This window comes from Condylura cristata, unplaced genomic scaffold, assembly GCF_000260355.1.
Source record: "Condylura cristata isolate star-nosed mole 26May11 unplaced genomic scaffold, ConCri1.0 scaffold00001, whole genome shotgun sequence".
In the NCBI taxonomy this organism is placed as follows: Eukaryota; Metazoa; Chordata; class Mammalia; order Eulipotyphla; family Talpidae; genus Condylura; species Condylura cristata.
The window spans coordinates 88,569,359-88,596,647 of NW_004567102.1; the positions used below are offsets into that span (position 1 = coordinate 88,569,359).

The 27,289-nt window shown below is 47.1% G+C and overlaps 1 protein-coding gene across 1 annotated transcript in view; it reads left to right on the forward strand.

The window, feature by feature from the left end:
• PACRG (PARK2 co-regulated) overlaps window positions 1–27,289 on the forward strand; it is a 225,426-nt gene that overhangs the window by 186,609 nt on the left and 11,528 nt on the right. The window contains exon 3 of the mRNA XM_004674176.1: window positions 16,168–16,339. Within this exon, the coding sequence (XP_004674233.1) occupies window positions 16,168–16,339 (172 nt within the window). The remainder of the gene's footprint in view (window positions 1–16,167; window positions 16,340–27,289) is intronic.

Consider the following 27,289-nt stretch of genomic DNA (forward strand, 5'->3'; position numbering starts at 1 on the left):
CCGAGCAGGGGCTGGGCTGCCTGGCCCCTGGTGGTGGGCGGACGGCGGTGGACGACGGTTGGGGCCTCCGAGATCACCACTACTCTCTATTCTGTTAATGAGTGACACGGGTCCACCCCCACAGTATTTTCAATTTAATTAACTGATAAAAATTCTATTTTTCATACAAAGTTTAAGTTATTGAAATTGACTTCAATGCTAGAAAGCTGTTCATATAAAACCAGAGCTCCTTATCGGGCGGGTCCGCGCGGAGAGGCTTCCCCACCATATCAGTAATTTCCCTGTGGTCCAGGCAGTCACTCCAATTTTAAGTCTGGCTTTTGAAGTCATGCGGTGACTTTCTTGCTGGCTTGCTAGGAGCATTGTTTTTCCAGCACAACTGAGCTGCGCAGACTCACCAGAGCCAGAGCGACCCACACCTGGCCCCCGGGATGTGAGGCCTCGCCTCCCTGCAGCAGCCGGGGTGGAGGTGCAGTCAGGAGGGCCCGGAGCTGGAGGGGTGCACCTGCCTGGCACAGCAGGCCCACGGAGCACACAGTGCTTGGCTTGAGAAAGGGCGGGGGAAGGTGGGACTTGGAGGAGACAGGGGACACAGAGCCGGGGGACGTGGCCAGAAATGCAGGTGCCTCTAGAAGCCGGAAAACTACAAGGCACAGATTCTGCTATGGTGTTTCCAGAACCAAAAGAGCTGCCAGCACCTGGACTTTAGAGTCCAGGCCCCACTGTGGACGCCTGACTTCCAGAAAGGCGTGGCGCAGTGTGTTGTTTTCAGCCGCTGAGTTTGCTGTCACCGCCCTGGAAAGAGCAGAGTGCCAAGCAGCGTCTGTTGACGACCCTCCCCCTCGTCTCTCCAGATTGCTGCCTGCACCCAGAGGTTTTAAACACTGCCCTTGTCCTCACTGGTTCCTCCCTCCTTTGTCACCAGGGCATAAAGAAACTGTGAGGCAGCTGGTAAATATAGCTGCATTGCCAGTGACTTCAATTACCTTGCTTCAGAGGGAGGTTTTGACTCAGTCCCAAGGATACAGGGGAGAGTGACTGTCTTAGAAGCTAATCTTAGCTTTGAGAAACAAAAGGAAAATTTAGCTTTGTTTTTAGCTTCTCCAAGTTCCTACAACTAATTGCAATTCCTGGAGCTTCTGCAGCCACTTTGCGAGCAGGAGGAATGCCCCATGCCTGTTCTGGCACTGAGAAAGGCCGGAGACCACCCAGCTCCTTCGAGCCATTCAACTCATTGACTAGCTTCAGAGTTGCCCTGTCCTGGGACCTCTTGGTTTATGCTTCGGAAAAGCCGGGGACAACTGAGCGTCATGCCTCCTCCCAGCAGATCTGGGGTCTGGAGGAAGGTAATCGTGAGCAAGGAAGGGTGGAAGGAAGATGGTCCGTGCATGTCATCGATGCCAGAAATTTTGTAAAGCCAAGTGGAGAATTGGTTTCGATGACTCCAGTAAAATAAACCACTTTATTCATTTCCTACTTACATTCTCCCATTTCCTTTCCTATTCAGTACCTTTAACTTCATTTAGAACATAGGAGATGAAATCGGGTTCTGACACGTAACGCATAATCAGAGCAGTGTGTGAGTCACCGGTGAATTCACATGGCCGATCAAGGCATACGCTGTATGTACGTAGATGGTGTAGATGTAAATTTTATACGAGAAGTATATTTCTCTGTACTAGAGACTCAGCCAAAAGCCTATTAAAATACAGTAAGACACGCAGTCAGTCACGGCATAAAGTTTCTTATGGCTGTCAGAGCTGACCATAGCTTCTCTTCCTAACGACAGAGTAAAGAATTTCAAATCGGTGGCTTGAAACGGGCCATGGTGAGAGTTCCTATACCACACAAAAAAGTCACATGCCACTGAGCTCGTCTCCCCAGAGGGCCAGCCCACCCTGGGCATGACCAGCCCACCCCGGGCAGGGAGCGTGAGACGTGGCTTCTCCCCTCGTGGAGGATTTTAATTTTCATCACGTTCAGTGGTGCCTTATTTCTAATCAGAGTGTAATGACATGACTAATATTTTAATCCACTAAATCATTCTACTCAAATTCCCTGGATTGATTACTAAAATTAGTTGCTCACACCAAGAGCACATTGCGAGACTGAAGGCCCAGTTGGAAGCATTTTCAGACTTATTTCGCCAGCTATTTTTCCTTTTCCCGTCTTGTGTCTCTCCACATAGGACATATGAAAACTACCTAGGCTTGCGGGAACCAGTGCTCAGGAGTGCTCGGCCCTCCTGTTCCCACGTCCCAGCCCTCGCGAGCTGTAATGTAGCCGCACACGGTGCTGAATCTGACAAACATTTGGCATTCTGGAAACTGCTGGTCTGCAGATTGTGGGTCATAACACATAACCCTGAAATGAGGCAGGATCTAATAGACTTCATAATCTGGCCTTGTTTGGCACATTTCATGAGCTGAAAGTGCAGGAGACTAAATGAAATCAAAAGCCCCTTTCAGTTGAAAAAAAGAACAATGAGCCTAAATAAGTTAGGATTGATGAGTGGGCAATTCAATCACTTTCTGCCTTTGGGCAAGTCATTTTACCCTAAAATGGAATTCTGGTTCTCACTTGTGAATCAAAAGGGGATTGAAATGAATGATTTAAAGTCATGCAAAAATGACATGTTGCCCCCAGATGACTAAACCCAGTAGGTCTGAAAGCAACACTTGCTTGGCGTAGTTTGTGGAAATTCCCAGAAAAACACATTGAAATAGAGGGCATTTGATCCAGAGGGGGTGAAAATAATGAACTAAAGAGCAACTGATTGATTCATTCATTTACTCATTTTCCTCTCCGTCCGTCTGTCCGTCCATCCACCCACTCACCCACTCGCCCACCCCTCCAAACATCCATCCAGGTCTATGTGACAAGCTAAGTTATAAACCAGATATGAATCAAAAACAGAGACAGGTGGTGAGATAGACAAGTGATCAATGAAGTGTGCGTGTGCATCTGTATGTACATGTGTAATGGGTCATCCGTGCTGACGGTAACAAATGCCTTGTGAGTGCAAAACTTTATGACCTTCCCTGTTGTCTACAGTAGTTCTTGCTCTGGGAACTCCACTTGTGAGGTGGGAGGACAGGCGACACAGGCATTTGGGGCTGACCCAGCTCCACTTCCCTTGCCCCCGCTCTTCTTCCCAGAGGGGGGCGTCTGGGTGGAGGCGCGTTGTATACTCCAGAAGGCCCCTGACCGGTTCAGGGGCCCCCAAGGAGCAGGCCGGGGTGCCTGGAATCCACCTCACATTATCATGCTCTTCTCATTCCCAGGTTTTCAGTTGAGTTGTGGGTCGCCCCCTGCCCCCCGACCTGAGGTGTGGAGGTGTCCGCGGTTGGAACTGGCTCTTGCCAGTGGCTGTACCTGACGCATCGCTGCTGTCTGGACCCCATGGCTGGACCCCAGCCATGTTGACCAGCCTGAGCCGGGCACAGCCTCGAGCGTCAGCTCTAGTTTCTGCTCCTCTGTGAACCTCCCTGGGCCCCACCCTGAGAAGCCAAGTGTAGCATGCACCCTCGGTCTTCTGTCCACGCGCCCCAGGAGTTCCCTCGGCCCTCTTAGCCGTTTACGACACGCACACCCGCAAGAGGCACACACACGACCCCACCCAGAGCGGGGGCTGGGGCCCGGTGCTCAGCACTTGGCCTACAGCGCCGCCCGCCCTCCCCTGCTGCTCCTTCCCAGCAGTGCCCCTGCTGCGACAGAAGGGCGGCGCCGGGGGCGAGTTCATGTGACTGAATAAGTGAATCGTGTAACTACGCACGGTTATAATATGTGTGTGACGCGTACCTGACGCATCGCAAAGTGACAGTCATGACTGGCGTGTGACTGGTCCTCTTACAGCTTGTTCCCATGAACGAACTGACGTGTAGGGTGGCGAGGTAGATGCTGTGTTCACCCTCATTTTAATAAGGACGCTGAGGTGACGTGCCCACCACCACCCACATCCTTCATGTCAGGCCCTCCCTGGCGGGCCCAGTGGGTTGGAGCACAGCACTGCGAAGCTGACCGCAGCCGCTTCAGTGCGGGTTCAATCCCCGAGCAGGGAGTGACCCACAGGGCGCAGCAGACCCCTCCTGACCCGTCCGCTGCTCCCCTCAGCAGTGGACTTCGTGGATCTGCCTGTTCTGCTCCCCGCTCTGCCTCTGGTGATGCCTCTCAACCCCCCTGCACCTCTGGCCTGTACCCCAGTTCTGTATTCACAAATAAATAAATGTTTAAAAAAAATTTTAAAAGGACTGGAGAAAGAATCGCCACCCTGCGGCGCATTAGCTCAGTTAATCCTGCCCATAGCCCTGGAGTCAGCGTGCTGAGGCCCAGAGGGACGGTGCCTGTGTAAGAGAGAGGGGTGCAGCTCATTGCACGAGTGCCCCTGGGCCCTGGTCTGCCTGATTCGGGCCCACGCTGCGCCCCGAGCGGGCTGTGCCAGTCCCCTGTTCTTCAGTGAACGGTGAACAATGTCAAGCGAGGAGCAAAAGAGCCCGGTACTGTTGCCTCCAACGCACGCTCATGGCGTCTCCTGCCACCCGCGTCCCCGCGGCCCGTGACGTTCAGCACTGCACCAGACCTAGTGGAACCGTAACGGGGTCCCTAGGAAAAGGGGAAGTTCCAGGTTCCCTGTCCCACCCAGAAGGAGGGGGAAGCTGGGCATGGAGCCAGAGAAGGAGGAAGCAGGATGGAGCCAGAGGAGGCCTGAGGAAGCCACAGGGCCCAGCAGCGAGCATGTGATGGAGAAACTGTGCTTGTGTCCTGGCCCGGGACTGGCTGGGGCAGATGTGGGAGAGAGACCTGCAGGGAGGTGACCATGGCAGCGTTGATCTTGATCTTGATGCTGCTCTTTTCCTCCCAGAGCTGTCTGGCCATGTCTGACCCTTTTCCATGGGTCCCGGCCAGAAGGTGCTTTAGTCTTGTGGCGGCTTTCAGGCTCTGGGCCAATCTTTCTGGGTAGACTTTTGCCCACGAGGGAACAGGTCACTGCAGGTGTTTGATTTAGAAGTTCTATTCTTTGTGTTCCGTATTGTATACCCACTGTATTAAAGTCCCTTTGCATTAAAGTTTTATATGTTTTCTCTTGATGCTGCGGATGGCAGAACCCACTTAGAGCAGGCAGGTTTGGGGGTTCAGGGGTGCCCCTTTCCCTGTCCTGTTGGTGAACTTAGGTTGGATGTGGTATTTGCTGTAGTTAATAGGTTATTTCGGAGGCTTCGGGTCACTCAAAACTGCTTCTATAAACAGCCCACTTTGGCTTACAAAAGAGTCACAGAATCTTTCAGAACCTGGAACATAGCAAAGTGATAGGCTGACGCACCAAGCAGCAAGCAGTGCTGTCATGACAGCTTCTTCCTAAAGTTGCTTCCTGGCACCAATTTCACTTGAGCTATTCCACTCCTGGATTTCTTGGTTCTGCTCTTTGACTATGTGTGTTAAAGTTCACAGTATAATTCAGGGACAGTATTTGTAAACTAATCCAGGGCACTGGAGTGAGCGCCAGTGGTTGATACCACGAATAATCTGTTTCTAACTGTCTCGATTCCTCAAGCCTTCCTGGGCTTTATGCCGCTTTTCCATCTGACAAACACATCATTCTCCACCAAGACAATTATAATTCCTCTGCTCCTCTATGCCTCTGCCATTTTTTAGCATTATACAGATAATGGTCAAGACAAAAGAAAGCTAGAAGGTGCATTTTAATACATATTTTTCTTCTTTGAACTCTCCCCTCCCTTTAAAAGTTTTAGGAAATGCCTTTAACCTTACGATAGGTGCCAGCAGGTGGGAACATTCAGTTATAGAACAAGGGGTTATTTCTCTTTTATTTATTGCACCTGAAAATATCACTCATTGCCTGTTGAAGTTAGAAACACACAATTCCTGGATAATAAAGGTTAAGTGTGCATAAATTCGAGATCTGCTTACAACTGACCTTTAGCTGTCTTGTTAGTGTTTCTGACGGAAACCTAAAATAAGGTTATTCCATAAAATAATATGATTTTACACTCCCCAGTCCAGATTTGTCCTCTGTGAATAATGGCTTCCAGCTAGCGGCGCGTCAGTATTTCAAGCGAAGCAGCGAGCCCTCGAGATAGTGAGGAGATGAGCGTGTCAGTGGGGAAAAGCAGTGGGTTTAGATTCTCTCTGTGTCCTAACTTAGGATATGCCTGTCACTGAGATTTGCAAACACTGAGTTTCTCTTGCTGAGAACAGAAAAACGTGCTTTGGATTTTGGCTGGATTAATTTGAGCCAAGTTGCTTGATTTGAGCAGAATCAGCATCTTTTTAGGTTTGAGCCTTCCCATTCATAAGCATAGTTGATATATTCATTTATGATAGAAAACTCCCTCCATTGATACTTGTCAACAACCTTTTGTAATTGTCTCCTTTAATTCTCACAGATTGGTTTACTTTTATTAACTGTTACCTTGAAGCATTTGCTTCATGTCTTGCTATTGTGAACATTTAAAAATTATTTTCCAAGTTTTTAATGGCCTGTAGAAATGCTGTTGTCATTGTGTTGATCTTTTATATAGCAACTTTTCTGTCGTCTTACTGCTGAATATGTGCCGTAAGAAAGTGTGTCACGCCCACTGCTCCCCTCAGCAGTGTACTTCATCGATCTGCCTGTTCTGCTCCCCACTCTGTCTCTGGTGAAGCCTCTCACCCTCCGCATCTCTGCCCTGTACCCCAGTTCTGTATGACGAATAAATATTAAAAAAAAAAGAAAGAAAGAGAGTGTGTCAATTCTCTGAGTGTAACAGCTAGATAGACATAGCATCCCCATCCTCAAATAGCTAGAAGGTCTATTTCTCCCTTTCCAGACAAAATGACACATTTCATTTTCCACATTAGTTCAGACCCTCAGCACTACATTGCATGGAAATGAAGACAAAACTCTCCTTACCTCTTTTCTAACCATAGAGGGAATGCCCTTAACATTTCCCCATAAAGTATACTACTTGCTATGAGATATGGCTTAGATTTTTGTTTGTTTGTTTTAATTAATGACGTCATCAAATTCTTACGGGATCTGCTAAGAGGATTGATTTTTCCTCCTTTCATCTCAAATTTTAAGGTTGTGAAAATTACCTGGGTGCTTGTTTCTACAGTGCAGCCTCTTTGGCCATGATTTTTAACATGTTGCTGAATTCCATCACCTGGTGCTTTCTTTCAAGTCAATGAGATCCGATTGTCTGTTTCTGCACCAAGGTTGTGATAGCTTCACGGCATGCACGTGTGGCTTTCCTTCTCTCACTAGTCTTAAAAAGCTCTGTATACGTGTGTGCTTTTTTGTATTTTTTTTAGATTAAGTAATTTCATTGTAATTCAATTCTAAGTCTATAAGGCTTTTCTCTTTGATCTATGATTTAGAAGTGCTTTTAAGTTTTCAAACATATGGGGTTAAAAATTTCACTGTCTTTTAATGATTTGTTATTTTATTGAATTTTCATCAGAAAATGTGACACATGAAAAATACTTTGGGGCTTCTTGATATGTGTGGCTTAGCACTTGTGCAGTTTTGTTAGCTTCAGGCTTGGAGAGACTGCTTTTTCTAATTATTAAATGCAAGATGTTATTGGTTCCATTTAGACCTTATATTTAAAATGTATGTCTAAACGTCATACTAAAAGGTAAACAAATTACAATACTAAAAAAAAAAAAAAAAAACTAGAGAAAGACAATAATGATAGGGGATTTAACTGATCAGTGAATAATATCTAGTAAATATTTTTAATAATCAAAATAGTACCAGTTCGTGAATAAGAAAGATAGGCCAAATAGAAAGTCAAGAATAGAACTTTATGAGAACATGAAATTTGTCTTTGTTAGGGGACATCTGGGGAAAAGCCACAGCTGGAAGTATAGTTCACATCTTCTACGCAGAAAAGTGATAAATGGTTTAATGATTTAAATGTAAAGAAATCAAAAAAGCACTGGATTAAACAATTATGCCTTTTCTAATTGTCTTGTCATTCAGCTGCAGAAAGGAGGAAACTTTGTAATAATAAAACAAAAAACAGAACCCTTAAAAGATGAATATATTCTAAAACATGAAAGGAAATCTGTGTGGCAAAACAAAAATCTCAAGTGATAACAAATAACAAATGAATCTCCTCAATATAAAAGGTCTACTTAAAAAAAAAAAAAAGCCAGAGCCTCAAAGGGGAAAACAATGACAATGGGTGTGAAAATACAGTTCCAGAAAAGGATATACAAACAGCATTTCAAAAATGTCTGTAGGTGACTATTTTTATAGTAAACCAACTAGAACACTGAAATACCATTTTACTACAATATTGCAAAAACCAAACTTAGGTAACTTTGTGAATGGACAATAGAAAACAGGTGCTCTCATTTACTGTTGATGAGAATATAATTTAGCACCATCACAATGAGCCACCATTTAACAGTATCTATGAAAATTACAAATACGTATACTCTTTAATAAAGCAATTCCTCTTCCTTCATACTTAAACTACCTTTATCTTTCACGTTCTGTTGCTATATTTGAACGTGGTGCTTATAAACAAGCTTCTAGCCAAATTATATTTCCTCTCTTTGCAAATATGTCTTACAACAAAAGAAGTTAACCCATTTACACTTATTGTAGTTACATATATATGGTTTGGTTTTGTCTTACATATTTTTTCCTTTCTGATTTCTCCTAAGCCAAAGGGGATTTTACCCAGCCTTCTGTTGGGACGGTTGAGCTTTATTTATTCCCTTTACTACTTTCTGTTCTTTTGAAAGGCAATTTTATTTCTATTATTTCAAGAGATATCCTTGCACTATAATATGCTTAATTACTTAGTAAATTCTAAAGTTCTTCCCTAAATTTATCCTAGCAATGTCAGGATCGTGTGCTGACTCAAATCACCTTCCTTTCATATTCTCTATATTGCCTTTAAATTATGACAGCTTCACTTTGTAAACTCACCATACTGATGAATATTTTTAGTACTATATTCAGTGCTTTGTTTAATCAATTTAATTAATTTTTGTTTATAAAACTTCCTGTGCCTCATGTCTTTATTCTATAATCTGCTTACTTTTCAGTAAATGGTATACTTTTGTTAGTATCCATGGGTTTCTTAATCCTTGGGCTAAGAATTCTATCCGTCATTGTCAAATGCATTTAATTTGTCTTTATTTTTGAATGGTGGGTTAGCTGATTCTTGCATTGTCAGTTATTATCTCAGAAGGCTGAGGGAAGTTTACCCTGTCTTCTGGCCTTTATTCTGTTAATGATAAATGTAATAACAGTCTAATTTTGATCCTTTATATATAATGTGTTTTTATTTCTAGTTAATTTTGGTTTTGATTTTGTGGAATTAATATTGGCTCGTAGCACAACATATGTTTTAGGAAAACAGGTTCACCCTTCAAGTGTATGACACACATCTACCGCCAAAGTGCTACATATCTTCACCCACGTTCCTTGGACTCTGCCTGCCTCTGGCTCCAACCACAGCTTCCCTTCTGGAGACCTCAGTTCTGTCATCAGCACCCAGAGTCTTGATTTCATTTTGGTTTTTTGCCCTGTGTCTTTATATTCCACATGAGTTAAATTATCCAGTATGTGTCTTTATCCATATTAGCTATTTGCTTAGCATAATCCCCTCAAAGTCCATTTATATTGTCACAAATGGCAAGATTTCATCTTTCTTTTAATAGCTGAATAGTAGTCCATTGTGTATATATATAACATCTTCTTTATCCAGTCATCTATCATTGGCCAGTTAGGTTGTTTCCACAGTTAAATATCTGGTGAGTCTGCCTTATGGTGATTTTATTATCACAGTGATAGGTAAATTTTCATTGGAGTGACGTTTTCTGTGGCAGTCCCATGTACTTGAATTTTACAGGTGTTAGCCTTTTTGTATCTTCTTTTGCATGCAGCCTGGAAGTTTCCTTTCTACAGATTAAGGATAATTTTTTCTTAATCCTTGACTTCATGTTTCATTCTCAGGGTAAATTTTTCCCATTGAGAGCTTTGTCAAAAGCCAAGTCATCTTTCTGTTTCCACAAACTAGTTGAAAGAGACTTCCTAGCCTTTTCTCAGGACAAAATCCTTCAAAGATCTTAGTTGTGTGCAGAAACCTCAGTTTGATGCCCCTCTCTTGTCGACTGCCCTGTTTTCCTGAACTCCTGAGACACTAACGCCCCAGGCCTGGTCCTCGCCTCACCTGTTGCACTCTGTGACGCTGGGTTTTGTCTTCATACCTAGAACAGGGGGACTTTCTGAGCTTGACTTCTAGACTTTGTCACCATCTATAAAGATCCACTTCAGCTTTGTCTAAAGTCTGCCTTTTTAATATTAAAGTATTTTTTTCATGTTAAAATGTCTTATTTTAACACATTTCAAAAATGTCAGACTTTTACATGATTTTAGTTGTATACTCATTATCATTGAGAAAAGGTAAAATCATATAGCTTTCAGTTTTTCATCATAACTGCTTCCACAAACATTTAAAAATAGTAACAGGTTCATATTTTAAAGTCAGTGTATATAAATATAGATGTAGATATTATAAATATATATATGTAAGTGGTGTGTGTATATGTATGTGTCAGATATCGCTTCATCCCTGTCTAATTTGTAAGGTGTCCCGCAGTATCTCAGTACCTTTCAAGGGTAGAAAACTTGTGAGGTCCCAGAGCTTTACTTTATGTCATAAAAAGCCCAAAGGAAGTTGTAATATATTAATAGAAAATTGTATTTTTTCAGATTGGTTTGTGATTCTAAGAGAGGTCCTCAGGCATTATTATAGGAATTCTGATAACAGCTGTTTTCAACATTTTGTTTCCTAATTGAAACAAGGATATGGAAAGTGTGAAATTAAGTTTCCTGTTTGAGTTTTTTAATGAAAGCCATTAAACTCCTGTTTTTCTCACCTCTCAGCACAGCAGTGCCAGACTACACATTTGTGCAGGGTAAGGATGGTGTACCAGATGGGCCAGGTCCTAGCATTCTACTGCTTTGGCCAAAGTTCACTTTGAAATTTAGAGATCAACTTTGTAGATGCTATGTGGTCTTTTAAAATTATAAAACATATTTTTTTTTAAAGATTGAGTAAATAGAAACACTTGACGTCTTGAATTGATATCCAAGTGTCTATCAGAATGTCACATGTGATTTCAACTGTTTAAATAGCCTTGCTCTGGGCTCCACTTCAGTTTTCTTTTAATTCTGAATTTCTTGCATAAACTTGGAAGAAAGATTGCCAGCTTTTAAAGAGTTTGAAAACTAATATTTATATGATAATTCTAAAAATACATAGCTAATATTATTGGTTTGTTATTTTAAGAGAAGAAAGGTTTACTCCTAGATAAAACATAAAATGACCTTTTATAAATCTGAATGAACAGAAAATCCAACAATTTAGGAGAATCCAGACAGTATGCACCATATGATAAACACAGAGACAAATAAGAGATCTCCTAATTTATCTTTTTTTTGAAGATTTATTTATTAATGCATACAGAACTGAAATATAGGCCAGAGGTGCTGGGGTGAGAGGATTCACCAGAGACAGAGTGGGGAGCAGAATAGGAAGACTGACAGAGTTCACTGCTGAGGGGAGTAGCAAGGAGACAGGAGAGGTCTGCCGCACCCTGTGGATCACCTCCGGGGCAGGCGGGGATCAAGCTCACACTGAGGTGCTTGTGGCCAGCTTGCAGTGCTGCATATTAACCCATTGCACCACCAGGGAGGGCCCATTATATTTTTATTAATTGTAGTTTTGACCTTGAGTTAACCTCAAATTCTAGATAATTTAAATTTTTATTATCATTGCCAGTATATTAATTACAGACATACACTCAGTGGTATCAAGCTATTGCTAGCCACTATAGCACGAGTTCAACCCCTGGCCAAGGAGGTGACCCACAGTGGGCAGCAGACCTCTCCTGTCTCACCTGCTGTTCCCCTCAGCAGTGGATTGCATCAATACACCTGTTCTGCTTCCCAGTTTGTCTCCGATGATTCTTTTCACCTCCCTCCCACCTCTGGCCTACACCCCAGTTCTTGTATGCATAGTTAAATAAAAATAAATATTTTTAAATAATAATTATGCACATACATCAATATGTTTGCATTCAGTGCTACTGTGAGCAACAGGAAGTTTGTTAAAATGGGAGTAAATAGAAACACTAAGAAGCCCATCCTGGTTAGAATGCTCATGAATGACTTAAATGTGAATAATCATTGCACTCCCACTGAGGGAAAGCTGCCTCTTATCTGTAGAATAAATAGACGTACAGAAACTAACATCCTCAGGATCCGCCGAGTCAGGGATCACGCCCAGCGCCTCTGTGAACCCTGCTGTTGCCCTGGGGGCCCATCTGGGTTCTTCATCTGGCCGTTCCTCAGCTGAGTCCACCTCTCAGAGAGTTACCACAAAGGACAGATTTGAAGGTCAGAATTTAAATGCTCGTGCAGTAGCCTCCGTGATGCACCAGGCACCCCGAGGCAGTGACACGTGCCCTAAACTACAGAACTCGAGAAACTGCTATGAGCAAAGGACCGGGGCTGTGCATAAATGCTAACGGTATGCGAGGTGGTGGGGAGGTGCCTCCCCGGAATGAGAGGTACAGCAAAGTACTGTCCACACTGAGAGGTCTCCAGAGATTTTCTCTGGCCTCAGGAACAAAAGCCCCAGGGTCTCCAGAGACAGCGCTCCCAGGAGGCAGGGTGAAGTCACGAGGAACAGGGCAGACAGTCCTGCTGGACCAGTAGAACCCAGTGGTGTGGGAAGTGGAATTAGGATGGCAGCGGAAATGGAGATCTGTCACGAGTTTGTCGTCGTAACCCAGGTAAGGTGATCTGTGGCGTGGGCTGACCTAGTCTTGAGCAAAATGGTGACAAAAGAATAAAGTAAGTATTTGACCGGAGTGAGAGTCAACTGGGCTGCTGATGACGTGAGTATAGGGTTTGAAGGAGAGGAATTAAGGGCGGTCCCCTAGTGTGTTGGGGGGTGTCCAGATTTCCAGAGAGATAGTTTCACAAGGTTGAGTACTGATGAGCACGGAAAAGAGGCCGGAGGTTTTGACAAAGTGAAGGTCATTAGTAACCTGGAGAAAAACAACTGCAGTGAAATGGTAGAGAAATGATGGAAAAGGGACTAGGAGGGAGGAAGAAACATAGCTGAATTTACTGGGGAAAATAACGTGAAATATGGTGTAGTAGCTGGAAGGAACTCTTCGGGAAAAAAAATACATTAAAAATAGTTATTTTATTAAAACAACAAGACACACACAAGTTGTTGATTGTAAATGGCATGTGAGATGGTTTCCCCAAGGCCAGGTTCATCAACTGAAACAGTATTATAATAATAAAAAAGAACCCCAGGATATATGCAACCAGAAAAAAAAAGTTACATACCAAAAATAATTACCCTGTAGCAAGTAGAGAAATATCTATAATGCTTAAAGATGTTTGTGACCTTAAAATATTATGGTAAGTTGTTACTCGGTTATTAAGGACAGATATGCCAAATAATTGATAAAAATCTCAAAATAAAATTAGGAGGAATTAAAAACAGAGATAATCCTTTTCTTTCTCAATCTTACTCAAAATTTCATTTATGTTTATCCTGCCTTTCAATTATTCCTCTTTTTCTCTTCTTTCTTTCGCCTATTATTTTTCTTTTATTTTCTAAACTTCGAAAATAGGGGAACCATGTGTGTTTGATATTTACTATTTGAAGGCATATTGCAAAATGAGAAGAAAACAAATCCATCTAAAAGTCACTTAGACATTTCTACATTAGGAGAGTGGAAGTACAACGCAGGAAAAAATATAATAGAAATATCAGTTATGACATATTGCATTAGACTAAGGCAAACCACATTCATGATGAAGATGATGATGATAAGGACATGAGGGAAATAGGAACACTTTGCAAGGGAGCTATAATAATGTTAAACCTTGATGCACCCAACAACATAGTCTGTCAGGGTGATTTCCTACCGCCAGGCTGCATGGATTCAATCCCAGCTCAGCACTTACTAGCTGTGACCTTAGGCAAGTACATAACCCTCTCTGTGCCTCTGTTTCCTCCCGCTGAAAATCAGGGTTCCAATAATAACAACCTGTTCAGGTTTTATGAGGACTAAGTGAACTATTGCACCAAGTGTCGATAGCAGTGTCTGCAGTCACAAACAGTGGCGTTTCGTTACGACATTGGTACTATCGCTGCCCTAATCCACACAAAGAAAAAAAAATCAACAGAATTCTACAGAAAAATTAGCATGCTGATAATTCTAGTAGGAGATTTTTAATATATTTCTCTATGGAAGATAAATATGCTTTAAAATGTTTGTGAAACTGCGAGGTAGCTGCAATAAAGATGTCTAAGCTAACTGCCTTGTTTTAAATCCTTGCAAACAAAAAAGTAAATAAAATAATCTATATAACAAAGCAATGAAACATAAAATTCATGAAGAATTCATGAAAGCTAGGGTCCAAAAAATAAAATGACAGAAGTTCAAAGAGATACAGGCATAAAAGTGAGTGCTAACATATTAAAGCTCAAAGTCTTAGATGACATCAAAGCACTAACTTCACAACTTGTGCTTATAAAAGAATTATGTGCCACTACCACAGTAGGTCAAAGAAAGACAATTAGCAAAACATGCCAAAGAGGTAAATAAATACAAACTACAGATGACAGGGAGGTTACAAGTTCAAATTAGAGACTACAATTTTGTCATTTTGTACCTTCTGGAGCTGAATAATGTAGCAATAATTCTTTAATTGTACAAAATAATGTTCTAAAGTGTTTCAACTACCCAAAAATCATGGAGAAAATGGGAATTAAACATATATTCCAACTTAGACTCCAAATAAACAAATTTTACGACTATACAAGGAATTGAAAGTAAAAATGATGCCTGGGTCAGCCTCCATCTGGGTCCATTCAAAAGGCCCAGCTCCTCAGCACACTGGCCCTGGTCGCTTGGCTTCTGGCTGGCCTGGGCAGCTCCCGACCAGCCTGGACACTGGCCCCTGCTTGGGGTACCGAGGGACCCAATCGCCCAGACTTACAGTGGACACTCAACGGTAGTGGGCTTGTTGCCAGTGCGTCACGCCCAGCGCTAGAGCACTGGGAAGCAGTTGGAGGGGGCTTGGGGGTCCTAAGAGCCTCCTGAATGTAAAGGGGGTTGCTAATTGTAAGGTGCTAAGTAGAAGATGAGTGTGTTCCTGGGCATTTCAAGGCAGGAACGTTTGCACCCTCCCGGAGTGATCCTCCACTCTGTGGGCTTGCTGTACCTGCCCTGAGGTGGGTCCTTGTTACCGCTGTTATGTCTCTGTCCCTGCTGTCACCGTGCAGGGGCTAAATCAGGTCATGGACGCATGCCATCTAGGCGGTGGGGTTCTGGGTCAGCCCAATCCCCAGTGGCGGCACTCAGGCACCGTTTCTGTCCGTATGTTTGAATCGGAGTCCCTTTGCCTGTTGACCCTGAAAACTGTCACGGAGTTCTAAGAAGTCATGGGGACATGGCTGAGGGTGGAGGACACAGACATGGGGAAGTGGTGGGGCAGACAGGAGAGTTGGAGTACATCTGGATTTTGGTGTGCCTTTTCCCTCCACATTGAGGGTGTCTTCCCCACTTTTTTAATGGCACCCACATTCTGCTCGCCCCCTCCAGGCTCCAGGGAACATTACAAAATCATATTTTACCCCTCACTATCATATTTGTCTAGAGCAGTATGAACTTTAATTTCCAAGTGAGACAAGAGCGAGCATGTGTCAAGAGCCTCACTCTGTGTGCCTCTCTCCGTGTGCCTCCCCTATTCGATTTTTGTTAGACATTCTAATGCTGATCATTTTTCGACTTCATTTATTTTTTAAATTCTTGCATATATCTTATTAGCGTGGATACAAAGGACTGGAATGCTTTCCTGTGTTACATTCCTGCCAATGGTAAGACAGTAGCCAAGATGCTAAAGTGCTCCCAGTGTGTGTTCTTTATGACTTGCGTCTGCAAAGATTTAAAGGTCAATGATTTTAATCTGATTGCTAATAAAGACATGATGGCCTTCACGTTCTTAGATGAATTGGCTAATAAGATCTTCCTACTAATCTGCAGACTTTCCTCTCTTGGGTTGGGGGCAGCTGTTTTCACCTGGCATTTCTTCTCCCTCTCTCCTTCCAGGTAGAAATCGAGAAGCTGGATTACCATCATTATCTGCCTCTGTTTTTTGACGGGCTCTGTGAAATGACATTTCCCTATGAGTTTTTTGCTCGGCAAGGAATCCACGACATGCTGGAACACGGAGGGAACAAGATTCTCCCTGTCATTCCACAGCTCATTATCCCGATTAAAAGTAAGTACACGGTGGAAATGCATCACTCCATTTATATAGTACTGCTTTTGACAACTCGCTAATTAAGCAATAAAACACAACAGACTGAAGCCATCCTCAGGTTTTGCTGGAAACTTTTATCAATTGACTTATGGGGCCAGACATTCCAAATCTCCGAATACACCCCACCGTCCACACTGCACTGCCTGTGAGGAGACCAAGTTGCGTGGCGCTTACCCCGACTTAGAAGGCTTCCTCCTAGCGACGTAGGCTTTGACCTCAATGTACGCGTCAGACGCGGGCAGGTGCACCTTAGGGCGGGCCGTCATTAATTTCCACGTTCGGTTTGATGAGATCCCTAGTTTCTAAATGACAACCTAAGCATGATATGTTCAGTAAACTTTAGATAGGGCTGGTCAAAATGGTTAGAAAACAGCCTAGCATGGAGAAAGATGGCATTTAATCTACGTGCCTGTTTCGACCTGTGGCGGTTCCCTGGGCGCGCTGCAGTAATGGCCATGGCGCTCTGTGCTCTGTGAGGAGTCCTTTATGGCCGCGTCCTTGCGCCGTTAGCCCCTCTGACTCACTCTGGGGTTCCCTTTTCCAGCGGAAGGGCCGGTGATGCGCGGGACATCCCTGAGCTGTCCGGCCCCACCTCCTCACCTCCCTCTGCATCTGCGCTGACCGCGGGGCCCGGCCGGCCACCAGGGCCAGGCAGGGCAGGCAGCTTCTGCTCGAGTCCCGGTGGCCACGCCTGGAACAAAACACTGGCCCACGGAGATGGGGAGGACGCAGTGGTGCGCCTGCCGGAACGCGGAGAGGGCCATAAGGCCCGTCCCTGGAAACTCAGTTTTCTGTGCATGTTGACGTAGGTCGCACTACTCATTGGTCTGGCGAGTGTGGAGTGGCTACAGGCAGTTTCAGTGTGATTAAAAAATGCTGCGTCACTGTGAGGCGCGGCCCAGCGCCCGAGCCTTCGGCCAGGGGGTCGCTGTGCTGTGGGGTCAAGCCTCAGTGCCCGCAGCGGCTGGGCCAGGTGGGCTCACTGCAGGTGGGGCTGGCTGGAGCAGTCTCCCGAGCGAAAGCAGCAGCGACGCGTGCTGTGTCCATCCGCGCTTCCTTTCCTGGAAGACCCCTTGCAGCACGCTTTGACTGTGTGCCCTCAGCCCCGGGACGGGAGCCCATCCTGCCAGCCCTGCTGGGGCCTCAGCGGCCCTCTGTGTCACACCCCATGTCCACAGCCGCTCCCGTGAGCTCCACTGTGTCTCACCAGAAGCCAGGAGAGCGCTTTCCCCGCTAAGCAGCGACCCCGCCTGGTCAGCCCCGCCAGGAGATGGACCTGCTCAGCCCGGCTCCAGGCTCCACTCCGGTCCCAGTTGGAGGGGCCCCAGCGCCCGCCCCACCCCCAGCCTGGGCCCTCCAGGTCACCCTGCAGGCAGCCCCCCCACCTGCTCACCTGGCGCCTGGCCTCGCCCCACCCTCCCACGACTCCTGCCGGCTCCTGGAGCATCCAGCCTGGCGCGTCCTTCCCTTCCCGAGGTTTCCCGCCGACTTCCGGCTCCATCGGAGAAACCTCTGGGCTCCATAGCCCTACAAAGCACGTGTCCGAATCAGCCAGACCGAGCGTGGGAATAGCTCCTCGGCCAGAGGCTGTGGAGTGGGTGACTCGGAGCAGGAGACGAGCTCAGTGTCTGCGCCCACCTCCTCCACGCTCTAGGGCGACCAGGCGCCTGTCTGCGAGCAGTAATGTTTTACAAGGTTTTTTTTTATTCTGAGCAGTGGGCCTCACTGAAATGCTCCGTGGGCCATGTTGCGAGCAGCTGTGCGGCTCTGGGGCTTGTTGTCCCACGTGGCGTGAGGCTGAGCAGGCTGAGGACCAGTCTAAGAGCCGGATTGTCCAGACGGCAGACAAGGGTTGGCTCCGACCACAGTCCCCAGCCGTGGAGCTCCTAGCCCAGCTGGCCCCTGCCCTGGGAGCTCTGGGCAGGCGCTGACTCCGTGGAGCTCCTAGCCCAGCTGGCCCCTGCCCTGGGAGCTCTGGGCAGGCGCTGACTCCGTGGAGCTCCTAGCCCAGCTGGCCCCTGCCCTGGGAGCTCTGGGCAGGCGCTGACTCCTCTCAGCCATGAGCTCCCCGCGTCTTCTCCCTGTGTGAGAGAATCGTGGCGCCGCTGGCATCACTGCTGTAGCGACCACTGACACGTCAGCGCCTGCCCTGCCGCCATTTCCCTGTCATGGAACATTTTTTACTTAAACCTCATAGACCAGACGCTCCCGGTCTCAAAACTCTCCCCGACAGCTAGCTGCGGCCTCTCCGAGCCTGCACAGACTGAAGAGCTGGGCCTTGCTCTGCAGGAGCCGTGGGCCGAGGGGGTGGCTGGGCTGGCCGACCGCCCTCCGGCCAGCTGGCGGGCCAGCGCGTGGCTGCTTTGCCAGCTCGGCCTCCGCGTGCTGACTGGGGTGACACCGCTTGACCCTTCGCGAGCCTTTCCTTTGCCTTCACAGCCTGGCTCGCTGGCTGGCATGGGCCCCGCGCGGGCCTGGCTAAGCTTTCCACGTACCTTCCTCACGAGCTTAATCCCCTCTGGCTGGGCGGGCGAGTTTGGCATCATGAGGATTCTGGGAGTCGCGCTGCCCCCCACAATCCCCCCCATGCCAGCCCTGCGGGTTCCTGGTCCGGGAGGGGCGGGTCTCCCTTCCTCGGGAGCACTTTAGAGGCCGCCGTGTGGGCGCTGATCAGCCTGATTTCACGTTTCTGTCTCCGGGACTAGAGAGGCCTGAGGAGACGGCAGAGCGGTGAAGCAAGCGCGGGCTGTTGGGGAAACGGTGCCCAGACTTGGGGCAGTTTGTGAAAAACGCGGCGTCCGTGAAGTGCAGTGAACCCAGGCGGCCCTGTTCAGCGCGGGCCCTTCCCTGCAGCCTGGAGGCTGTGACCTCACGGTGGGCATCTCTGAAATCCGGGTGGTCCTGTGGTCACGGTGTTAGTGGACGCGGCTGTGGAGCGCCTCCCACTGCTTCGAAGTTTCTGTAGGACTGCGCCTGACCACTCCCGCGTCCACCCAGCCACCCAGGCCGGAAGGCGAGGCAAACACAGGCTGGCCCTACCTGCTGGCCGCGGCGCGAAGACCACGGCCTGTCCGAGAGGGGCCGTGGGAGCAGCTGTCCTCTCCGCTCCCGCTCGGCGCCTGGGGTCACTTAGAGGCCCTGGGAGCACGGCCGTGCAGCAGGAAAGCCTCTCCCGGTGTGACTTACTCCCTCGGGTGGATCATAGTGTCTGAGTATGTTAAACTCCAGTTGAGGGCCGCCTTTCCCAAGGGCTGCTGGACAGGTTTTGTTGGTAGACAAGACATTCCAGAGCATTCTCCCCAGAAGCTCTCTTGTGAGACTGTGACCTTCTTCCTGCCCCGTCCAGAATAGCAACAATCCCAGAAGTCTGTCCTGGAAAACGAAGTGCCTGCATCTCAGGCATCCCCCTCACCTCCCTGTGGGAACCGCTGAAGGGCAGAAAGATCATTTGTAATGTGGACCCCTGAGCCACACCAAGCTGGGGCACCCCGGGCCAAGGTGAACTGGTTTGCAATTCTTGTCTGGCCTGTCTTTTGAAGATGCTTACATGAGTTTAGCAAGTCATGGTTGTGTTCTAAGGACAAATCTTACAGCACACACACTCCAGAGGTCATTTGCTGATGAGCGAAAACGTTATTAAGAACTCAGTAAACACGATTTGTCAGGGAAATTAACTGCATGTGAATCTGACAACTTGAGGGTCTGAAAGCGAAGCAAGTTCACCCAGGCAGGTGCCTTCGCTGCTGCCGTCTTCTGCTGTTCCGCGCTGTCCTGAATCCGATGCTGCCTGTCTACATCACCCACAGGTCAGCGTGTCCTGGGAGAAACACTGATGAGCACTGCCAGAGCCGCACGGTCTGAGAAACACCGTGAGCAGAAAGGAAACCTTTGAGGTGGGATCTGGAATGAGACTAATTGATCTAGAAGCTGGTTGACGCCTATAATTGGCATGAACGTAGCAGCTGTGTGTACCTTATTTTCAAACCTTACTATTAGAGTAATTTCAGCTCTCTCCAGGGGCAAGAATTCACCTCTCCATCACCAGCTAGCAGTTCTTGAACAGCTTTGCTTGAATGCTCACTCATCTCTGAAGCAAGGCAAGGCGCGTCAGTTCCCTGCCCTCTCCACGACAGGGCTCAGCTGCCCACGTTCAGGAACTGGGGTTGGGGTCAACTAATTCTAGGGCTGATCCTGGGGAACAAAGACCAAGACATCAGCAGCTCGGGGACTCCAGTGTGACAAGTGGTAACGAGACGCTTCTCTTTCTCCTCCCTCCTGGGGTCAGGCCCAAGTCCTGGAACAACAAGCGGGGTGCAGCCGGCGCCTCTTCCTCCCAGGTTGCCGCAGGGTGCAGCTAGCTACCTGTCGCCCGTTCTCCCCACTTCCTGTTTCCACCTGAGTCACTCTGAGGCAGAGCCCACAGGACGCCGCGCTCAGGTAGTCCGGCCCGCAGCGGGCAGTGGCTCCCAAGAGCGAGAGAATCACGCTGGGCGGGGCCGAGGGGAGCCGCAGTGCTGCGGTTTCCCCTTCCTGCTCTGTGAGGATCCGTGGAGCCGTCCAGCCCCGCAGAGCTGCGCAAGAAGCAGAAGCCGCTAGAGGCTTTGCTGTGTGGCACAGAAGGAGACTCCGGCGTGGCCGGGCCACGGGGCCGGGAGGCGGGTGCGGGCTGGTGCACGTTGTCCCTGCTGAAAGCGTGGACAGGCCAGGGCCCCAGAGCTCAAACCCGCGCCCCCTCCCAGGGAAGGCGATGCCTTGGACAATCGGAGGAAGAGAGTCTCTCAACATTCAGTACAGGATCCGGAAGAAACTTGCCGGAGACTTTCCAGCACCCTCCGGGTTCAGGAAGATGCAGCCTCTGTGCAGACAGCAGAAATCCACAGGTCAGGCGCAGCGAGTGGGCCAGGGCTGAGCGGACGCGGACAGAAGGCCTGGGCGCCCGTCAGCACTGCGCCCGGTCGTAGGCATAGACACAGCCTGAAGAGTCGGCACAGGGAGACACGTACGGAGATTAAGGTGGCAGAGGGGTGTAAAGTGGAGGATGCAGAACACAGAAAGCCAGCAGACGCCGCAGAGATTCGAAGAGACACGGCAGAAGGCCGGCCTGCTGCCAGGGAGGGACACGCCCTGAGACACAGCCCCGCCTCCGCAGGCCGCCGGCGCCCCGGCCATGCAAGGAAAGTCCCAGGACAGGGCCCCCACGGCACAGCCGCCAGACGGCTCGCCTGAGCGGAGAGCGAGCAGCCCTCCCGCACCCGCGGGGCCACGGCTACACGCCGGACATGAGCCGAGCTGCGCGGGCAGCAGAGACACCCGCCCAGCTGGTTTCTCCCCGCACTGGCAGAGGCGTTAGTAACCGAAAATCAGCTCAACAGCTGCATGTGGACATTGCGGGGGCCCTAAACCCCTGGATAACGGCAACCGGGGGCCACTCCGGCAGCCTCACTGCAGAGCGGGGAGACCCCCGGAGCCTCAGGTGGAGAGAACCTGTTCACTGATTAACGCACACCAGGATGAGACCACCCCCAAGCTATATTCTTCTAGGTCTTTCATAAAAGGGGGAGCAGTGGTCTGTCCTCCAGTTAGGAAAAGGGCGGAAGCTTAGGGAGCGATGTTCTCTTCCTTGGCACAAGGTGACGCCCCAGACAGGGACAGAGCTCTCTGGCCTCCTGGGCCCACTCTGCTGTCCACCCCAACCATTGGCAGACTCAAGCCATGGCACCCCCTGAGGCGCACCGGGGCCTGATGGATGTCCTCACACCAAAGTGACCAGAGGCCCGCTCTAGGCACATCAAGACAAGACTCCTGCCATGGCGGGTAGACATTTCCCAGCAGGGACGCCAGACCACACTGAGATGGTTGTCAAGAACTGGGGAGAAACACCTTAGCTGCCTCCCCGCCCAGTCATAGGAGCGAAACCTCCTGGATTTGGCTCACGCTCACCGACCCATCACACAAAAGGTGACCGAGGAGGTGGTCAGCTCTCAGGGAGCAAAGCAAAAGTAAAAATTCCAGAGAGTTTTTCTGCCAGAAGTGCAAGAGCAGTTAGCATTAGCAGCCAGTAAGTGCAGGCTTAAGCTTAAATAGTTGATGAGAAGAATCTCAAAACTGCATAAAAAGTCATATAATTTTGCAGGAGGGCAGCAAACTCCAGGCAAAGTGGAAACAAGTCTTTAAAACCAGTGGCAAAGATGAAAGTAGGTGGCAGGGAAGTGCTTAGAGGCAAACCCATGAAACAAGTGAAAATGGGAAATCAAACATCTCAGCTATGAAAACCAACTTTTTGGTTTGCATGAAAACAAATCTGAATATATATATTTTTAAAAAATGTGCCTCTGTAGGTTACAAAATGCTACTTAAACCTTTTAAAAGATCTATTGGGGCAAATAAAAAAAGGACAGAATTTTCCATTTAATACCAAAAAGTTTCAAGTGCACAATTTCTATCAACAGAATAGTCACAAGACGGATGTAATTGCTGCGGTGTCTTGTGCAAATCCTGACATCCGCTATCAGAAACCACAGATGGTCGCTCACCCTCAAGATTTTGCTACTGGGAGAAGAGTAAACCTCTTGCCCGAGAGACAGGAAGATGCAGGCCACTGCCTGACCTTGGACTCCAAGATCTACCAAGCCAGAGTAGATGGGCTGCTTCCTGCACCCAAATCCGTGCGCGTGCACGACTCACCTGCAGACTTTGGGGTCAAGCAGGGGATGCTTGTGATGTGATGGCTGTCTAGCAGTCCCGCCAAGTTGGGACTCCGGGTCAGAGCCAGGCAGACGGGCCACGGTTACATGGGACATTTCTGCCCTTCCTGAGATCCCACGCTTGAGCGGGGAGGAGGAGAGATCTTTTTCTATCTAATTTAGGGAATCAAGTGATACTACTTCATTCATGATGTAAATAATTAGAGATATATTGTTGAAGCGTTTTAGTTTAGATGTTGGAAATAAATACTAATGAATTTATATAAAGGCACAAGCTTATGGAGTACTGGGAAGAGAAAAATAAACGACTACCGACAATTTTTTCAATGATTTTATCGCTAATTTTTTGCAAACACTTAAAAAAGTCACAGTAGGCCCTCCCTGGTGGAGCAGCGGGTTGAAGCACAGCACTGAGAATCTGAAGCCGCTTCTGCATGAGTTCGATTCCCGCCTGCCCCGGAGGTGACCAAAGGGCGCGGCAGACCTCTCCTGACCCGCCCGCTGCTCCCCTCAGCAGTGTACTTCGTGGATCTGCCTGTTCTGCTCCCCACTCTGTCTCTGGGGAAGCCTCTCACCCTCCGCATCTCTGGCCTGTACCCCAGTTCTGTATGAATAAATAAATCTTAAAAAAAAAAAAGTCACAGTAACTTTTTCAACTTGGCAAATACTTAAAGAAAAATGCCTCAGTAGCTTATATACAATTTCAAAATAACACAAAGACAACAAAAGGGAAGCTGAGAGAACAGTTAAATTCTGTTCAATAGGACAAATTCATTTCTTTTAAAGCTAGGGTGCCCCATGAAACATTTTTAAGAAGAAATGAAATGACCAGGGGAAAACCGAATGTTCGATAGACCTGGAAGTACAAAAAGGGAAATCAGCCCCCCTCCCCCGCGGGACGTCTTGCTTTGGGAACTTCTTGTGAGAAGTCCCCAGTCTCACACTCTGGCGACAGCTGCTGGGAACTGGGGAGCGGCGGGTGTCACCCCCGGCACAGGCGTCTCCCCTCACGCCTCTCTGGGCCCCGGCACAGCGCCTCCTGCGGGCAGCCCCGGCGCTGCGCGAGAGAATAGGGTAGCCACTGTTCGCCGGGCCGCAGCTCTCCTCTGGGCTCGCTCGCTCGCGCGCCCCCAGCTGCTTCTGGGTCCAGCAAATGAATGCTGCTGTCCAGACACCGAGCGTCCGAGACGCCGAGGAGTTTCTCTCCAGAGCCACCTGCTCTGGCTGTTCCCGCTTTCTGCTCCTCTCTGGATTAAGGGACCCCGCTTTCCTGCGCCCCCTCTACGTTTCCTCCCTTTCCTAGCTGCTTGTCTTGTTTCCTCCTACTGCCATAACGTGCTTCTTCCAGTTGCCACTAGTGTGTCTGCCTCGGAGATGATGTCACCAGCATCCTGAGTCGTGCCTCTGTGGCCCAGGAGTTTGCACTGCTTTGAAGATCGCTTGTTTCCGGCCACTTGTCTGCAGCCCGTTGCCTGCAGCCCCTCAAAGCCTCCAGAGTCTCCTCGTCCCTAGTCGCGTGAAATCTCACGTCGCTGTGCTTTGATGTGGCTGTGCTTTCATTCATTGTCCTGAGGAATTTCCATGTAGAGACATGTCTTCCAGCCCTGGGAACTTTTCATGTATTATTCCTCTGTAACGTTCGCCCTCCACTCCTCACGCTCCGCTCTCTGCAATTCCTGCTGGAATTGCACAGCACCCTGGGATGCTTCTGTAATTCCACTCACTCACACTTTCTGCCTCTGTCTCAAAACTCTCCTTGACTTGACCTTCCACAAATTTGACTGATTCTTTTGCTAGTGATCATAACTTCCCTGAATTCTCTTTATTTTCTCATAAGAACACTTGGTCCTCCTCTATGCATGCATTGTCTTCATTCCACGCCTCTGAATTTTTATTAGACTTCAGGACGCCTGTTTCCTCTTTGTTGGCCGCTCCCTGCCCTAGCAGTCCTCCCTTTCTCACTCTGACAGCGGGCTCTGGTGTTGGCGGCTCTCTGGGCCGCTCGTCCCCTGCAAACGGACGGGTAGGTCAGTGTCCTAGTCGGGAGCCCTGTGGCCAGGGCCTTCAGCTCCCTCTCCCACTGGCTGGGTCGCTGCCCGGGGCCTCGGGGAGATTGCGTGCTCCAGGGCTAGAGCTCCCGAGCCAGAGTGCAGGGAGACGCTGCATTCCCGCCGCCTCATGTCAGGTCAGCCAGTGGTGTCTGTATTGTGTGTGTTAAGTCTTCTCCTACTTGTATTTAAGTTGATGATTCATAAATTTTTCATTTTTAATGGAGATTTATTGGGTTTTTCCTCCCTTCTTTTTTTTTTATTTTTTGTTTGTTTTGTAGTTGGTAATGTCTGGAGTTATATGTGTATTGCTTTTATTTTCATTGTTCCCCACTTGGTAATCATCCCATGTACAGTTCTGGCTTTGCTTCTGCGTACAATATTGACTTAATTTCGTTCTTCTTGACGTGTTTCTACTTGCCACTGGGTTATAACTAACTCGTAGTTACAGTTTTGAAGATTTATTTGAACAGAGGTAACACATTAAGATTTCCAAGTATTTAAAGATTCGGGATTTTTTTGTCATTTTATTCATAATTATTGCCCATGACAAGGAATGTAGTCTACGTGTACATTTCCTTGTGGGAATTTACTGGGCTTTTTATTAGGTGATAAGGATGTTCAGTTAAGGTTTCCGTGGGACAAAGGCATCCCTGCAATCATATTATTCATTCTTACAGCAACCCAAGAAGCAGCTACTATAAACTTTAAGATGAGAAAAATGAGACATATAAAATTCAAGAAACATGTGTCTATGTTGCTGAGTTACCAAATGGTAGAGAAGGGATTTGAACCACAGCTGGACCTTGTGAGGTTCTTCTGCTCTTTACTGAAATGCAATGCAGGACCTACCATTGCAAAGGACTCTTTTTAGGCATACATAGAGCACTTACAAGATTAATCATATGCTGAGTCATACAGCAAGTCTCAAAAAACATCAAACCATGGAAATCATACAGAGCATGTCATGTAATCAAACTTCAGTTTATGCTAGAATTTGATTTTTAAAGCAATAATGAAAATATCCCCATATGTTTTGAAATTAAGACACACATTTCTAAATGTACCATGAGCTAAATAAGAAATTATAATGAAATCATGAAGTACTTAACTGCACAGTAATGACAGCATTACATAAAATAACATTAAAATATTTAACAATATCTATTAAAATATCCACCCTATATGACATGATGAAGCAGTATTAACTAAAATATATACCCTTAAATATACACCCTTTTTATAGAGAAAAAAGAATGAAAAACAACAAGTATCCATCTCAGTGAGTGACAGAAATAACAGTAAAAGAAAGTCAAAAGGGTAAACTTCTAGGAGAAAAAAATCACAATAAAATTTTAAAAATAGGGGCCCTCCCTGGTGGCACAGCAGGTTAAAGCACAGCACTAAGAAGCCACTTTAGCGTGAGTTGGATCCCTGCCCCCGAGGTTACCACAGGGCGCGGCAGACCTCTCCTGACCTGCCCGCTACTCCCCTCAGCAGTGAACTTTGGCCTGTCCTGCTCCCCACTCCACCTCTGATGAATCCTCTCACTGCCCCTGCACCTCTGGCCTGTACCCCAGTTCTGTATGTATAAATAAATAAATCTTAAAAGAAAATTAAAAATAGAAAATAGCCATGCAATTGAGAGAATTAAAAATCAAATGTTGACTGGCAACTTGAAATGATTAATAAAAAAATGAACATTTGACAAAGCTTATAAATTTAAAATGAGAGAAAGTAGAAATAATCAGTATCAGAAATGTGGAAGGGAATGGCCTACAGACCCTACAGATATTGGCAATATCATGATAGATATCCTCAACAGCTTTGCTCCTAAAACTTTGAAATTTCAGTGAAGCAATCACATTTTAGAAAATACAGCTTACCAAACTTGTACTCTTCCCTCCCTAGTTTTGTAATTGACACAAATGAAAGAAAATAAGTTAAAATATAAATTACAATATAGCAATGAAGAAATTAAAACAGTAAGATCCCACATACAAAGATAACTCAGGTTCACACAGCCTAACTGGTTAGTCGGGTCAAACGCTCATAGGAAAAGATAATTCAGATCTTGAATAAATTTTCTTAGACAATAAAATAAAAAAGTGAGATAATATACTTTCTGATTCATTTATGAGATTAGCATAATCTTG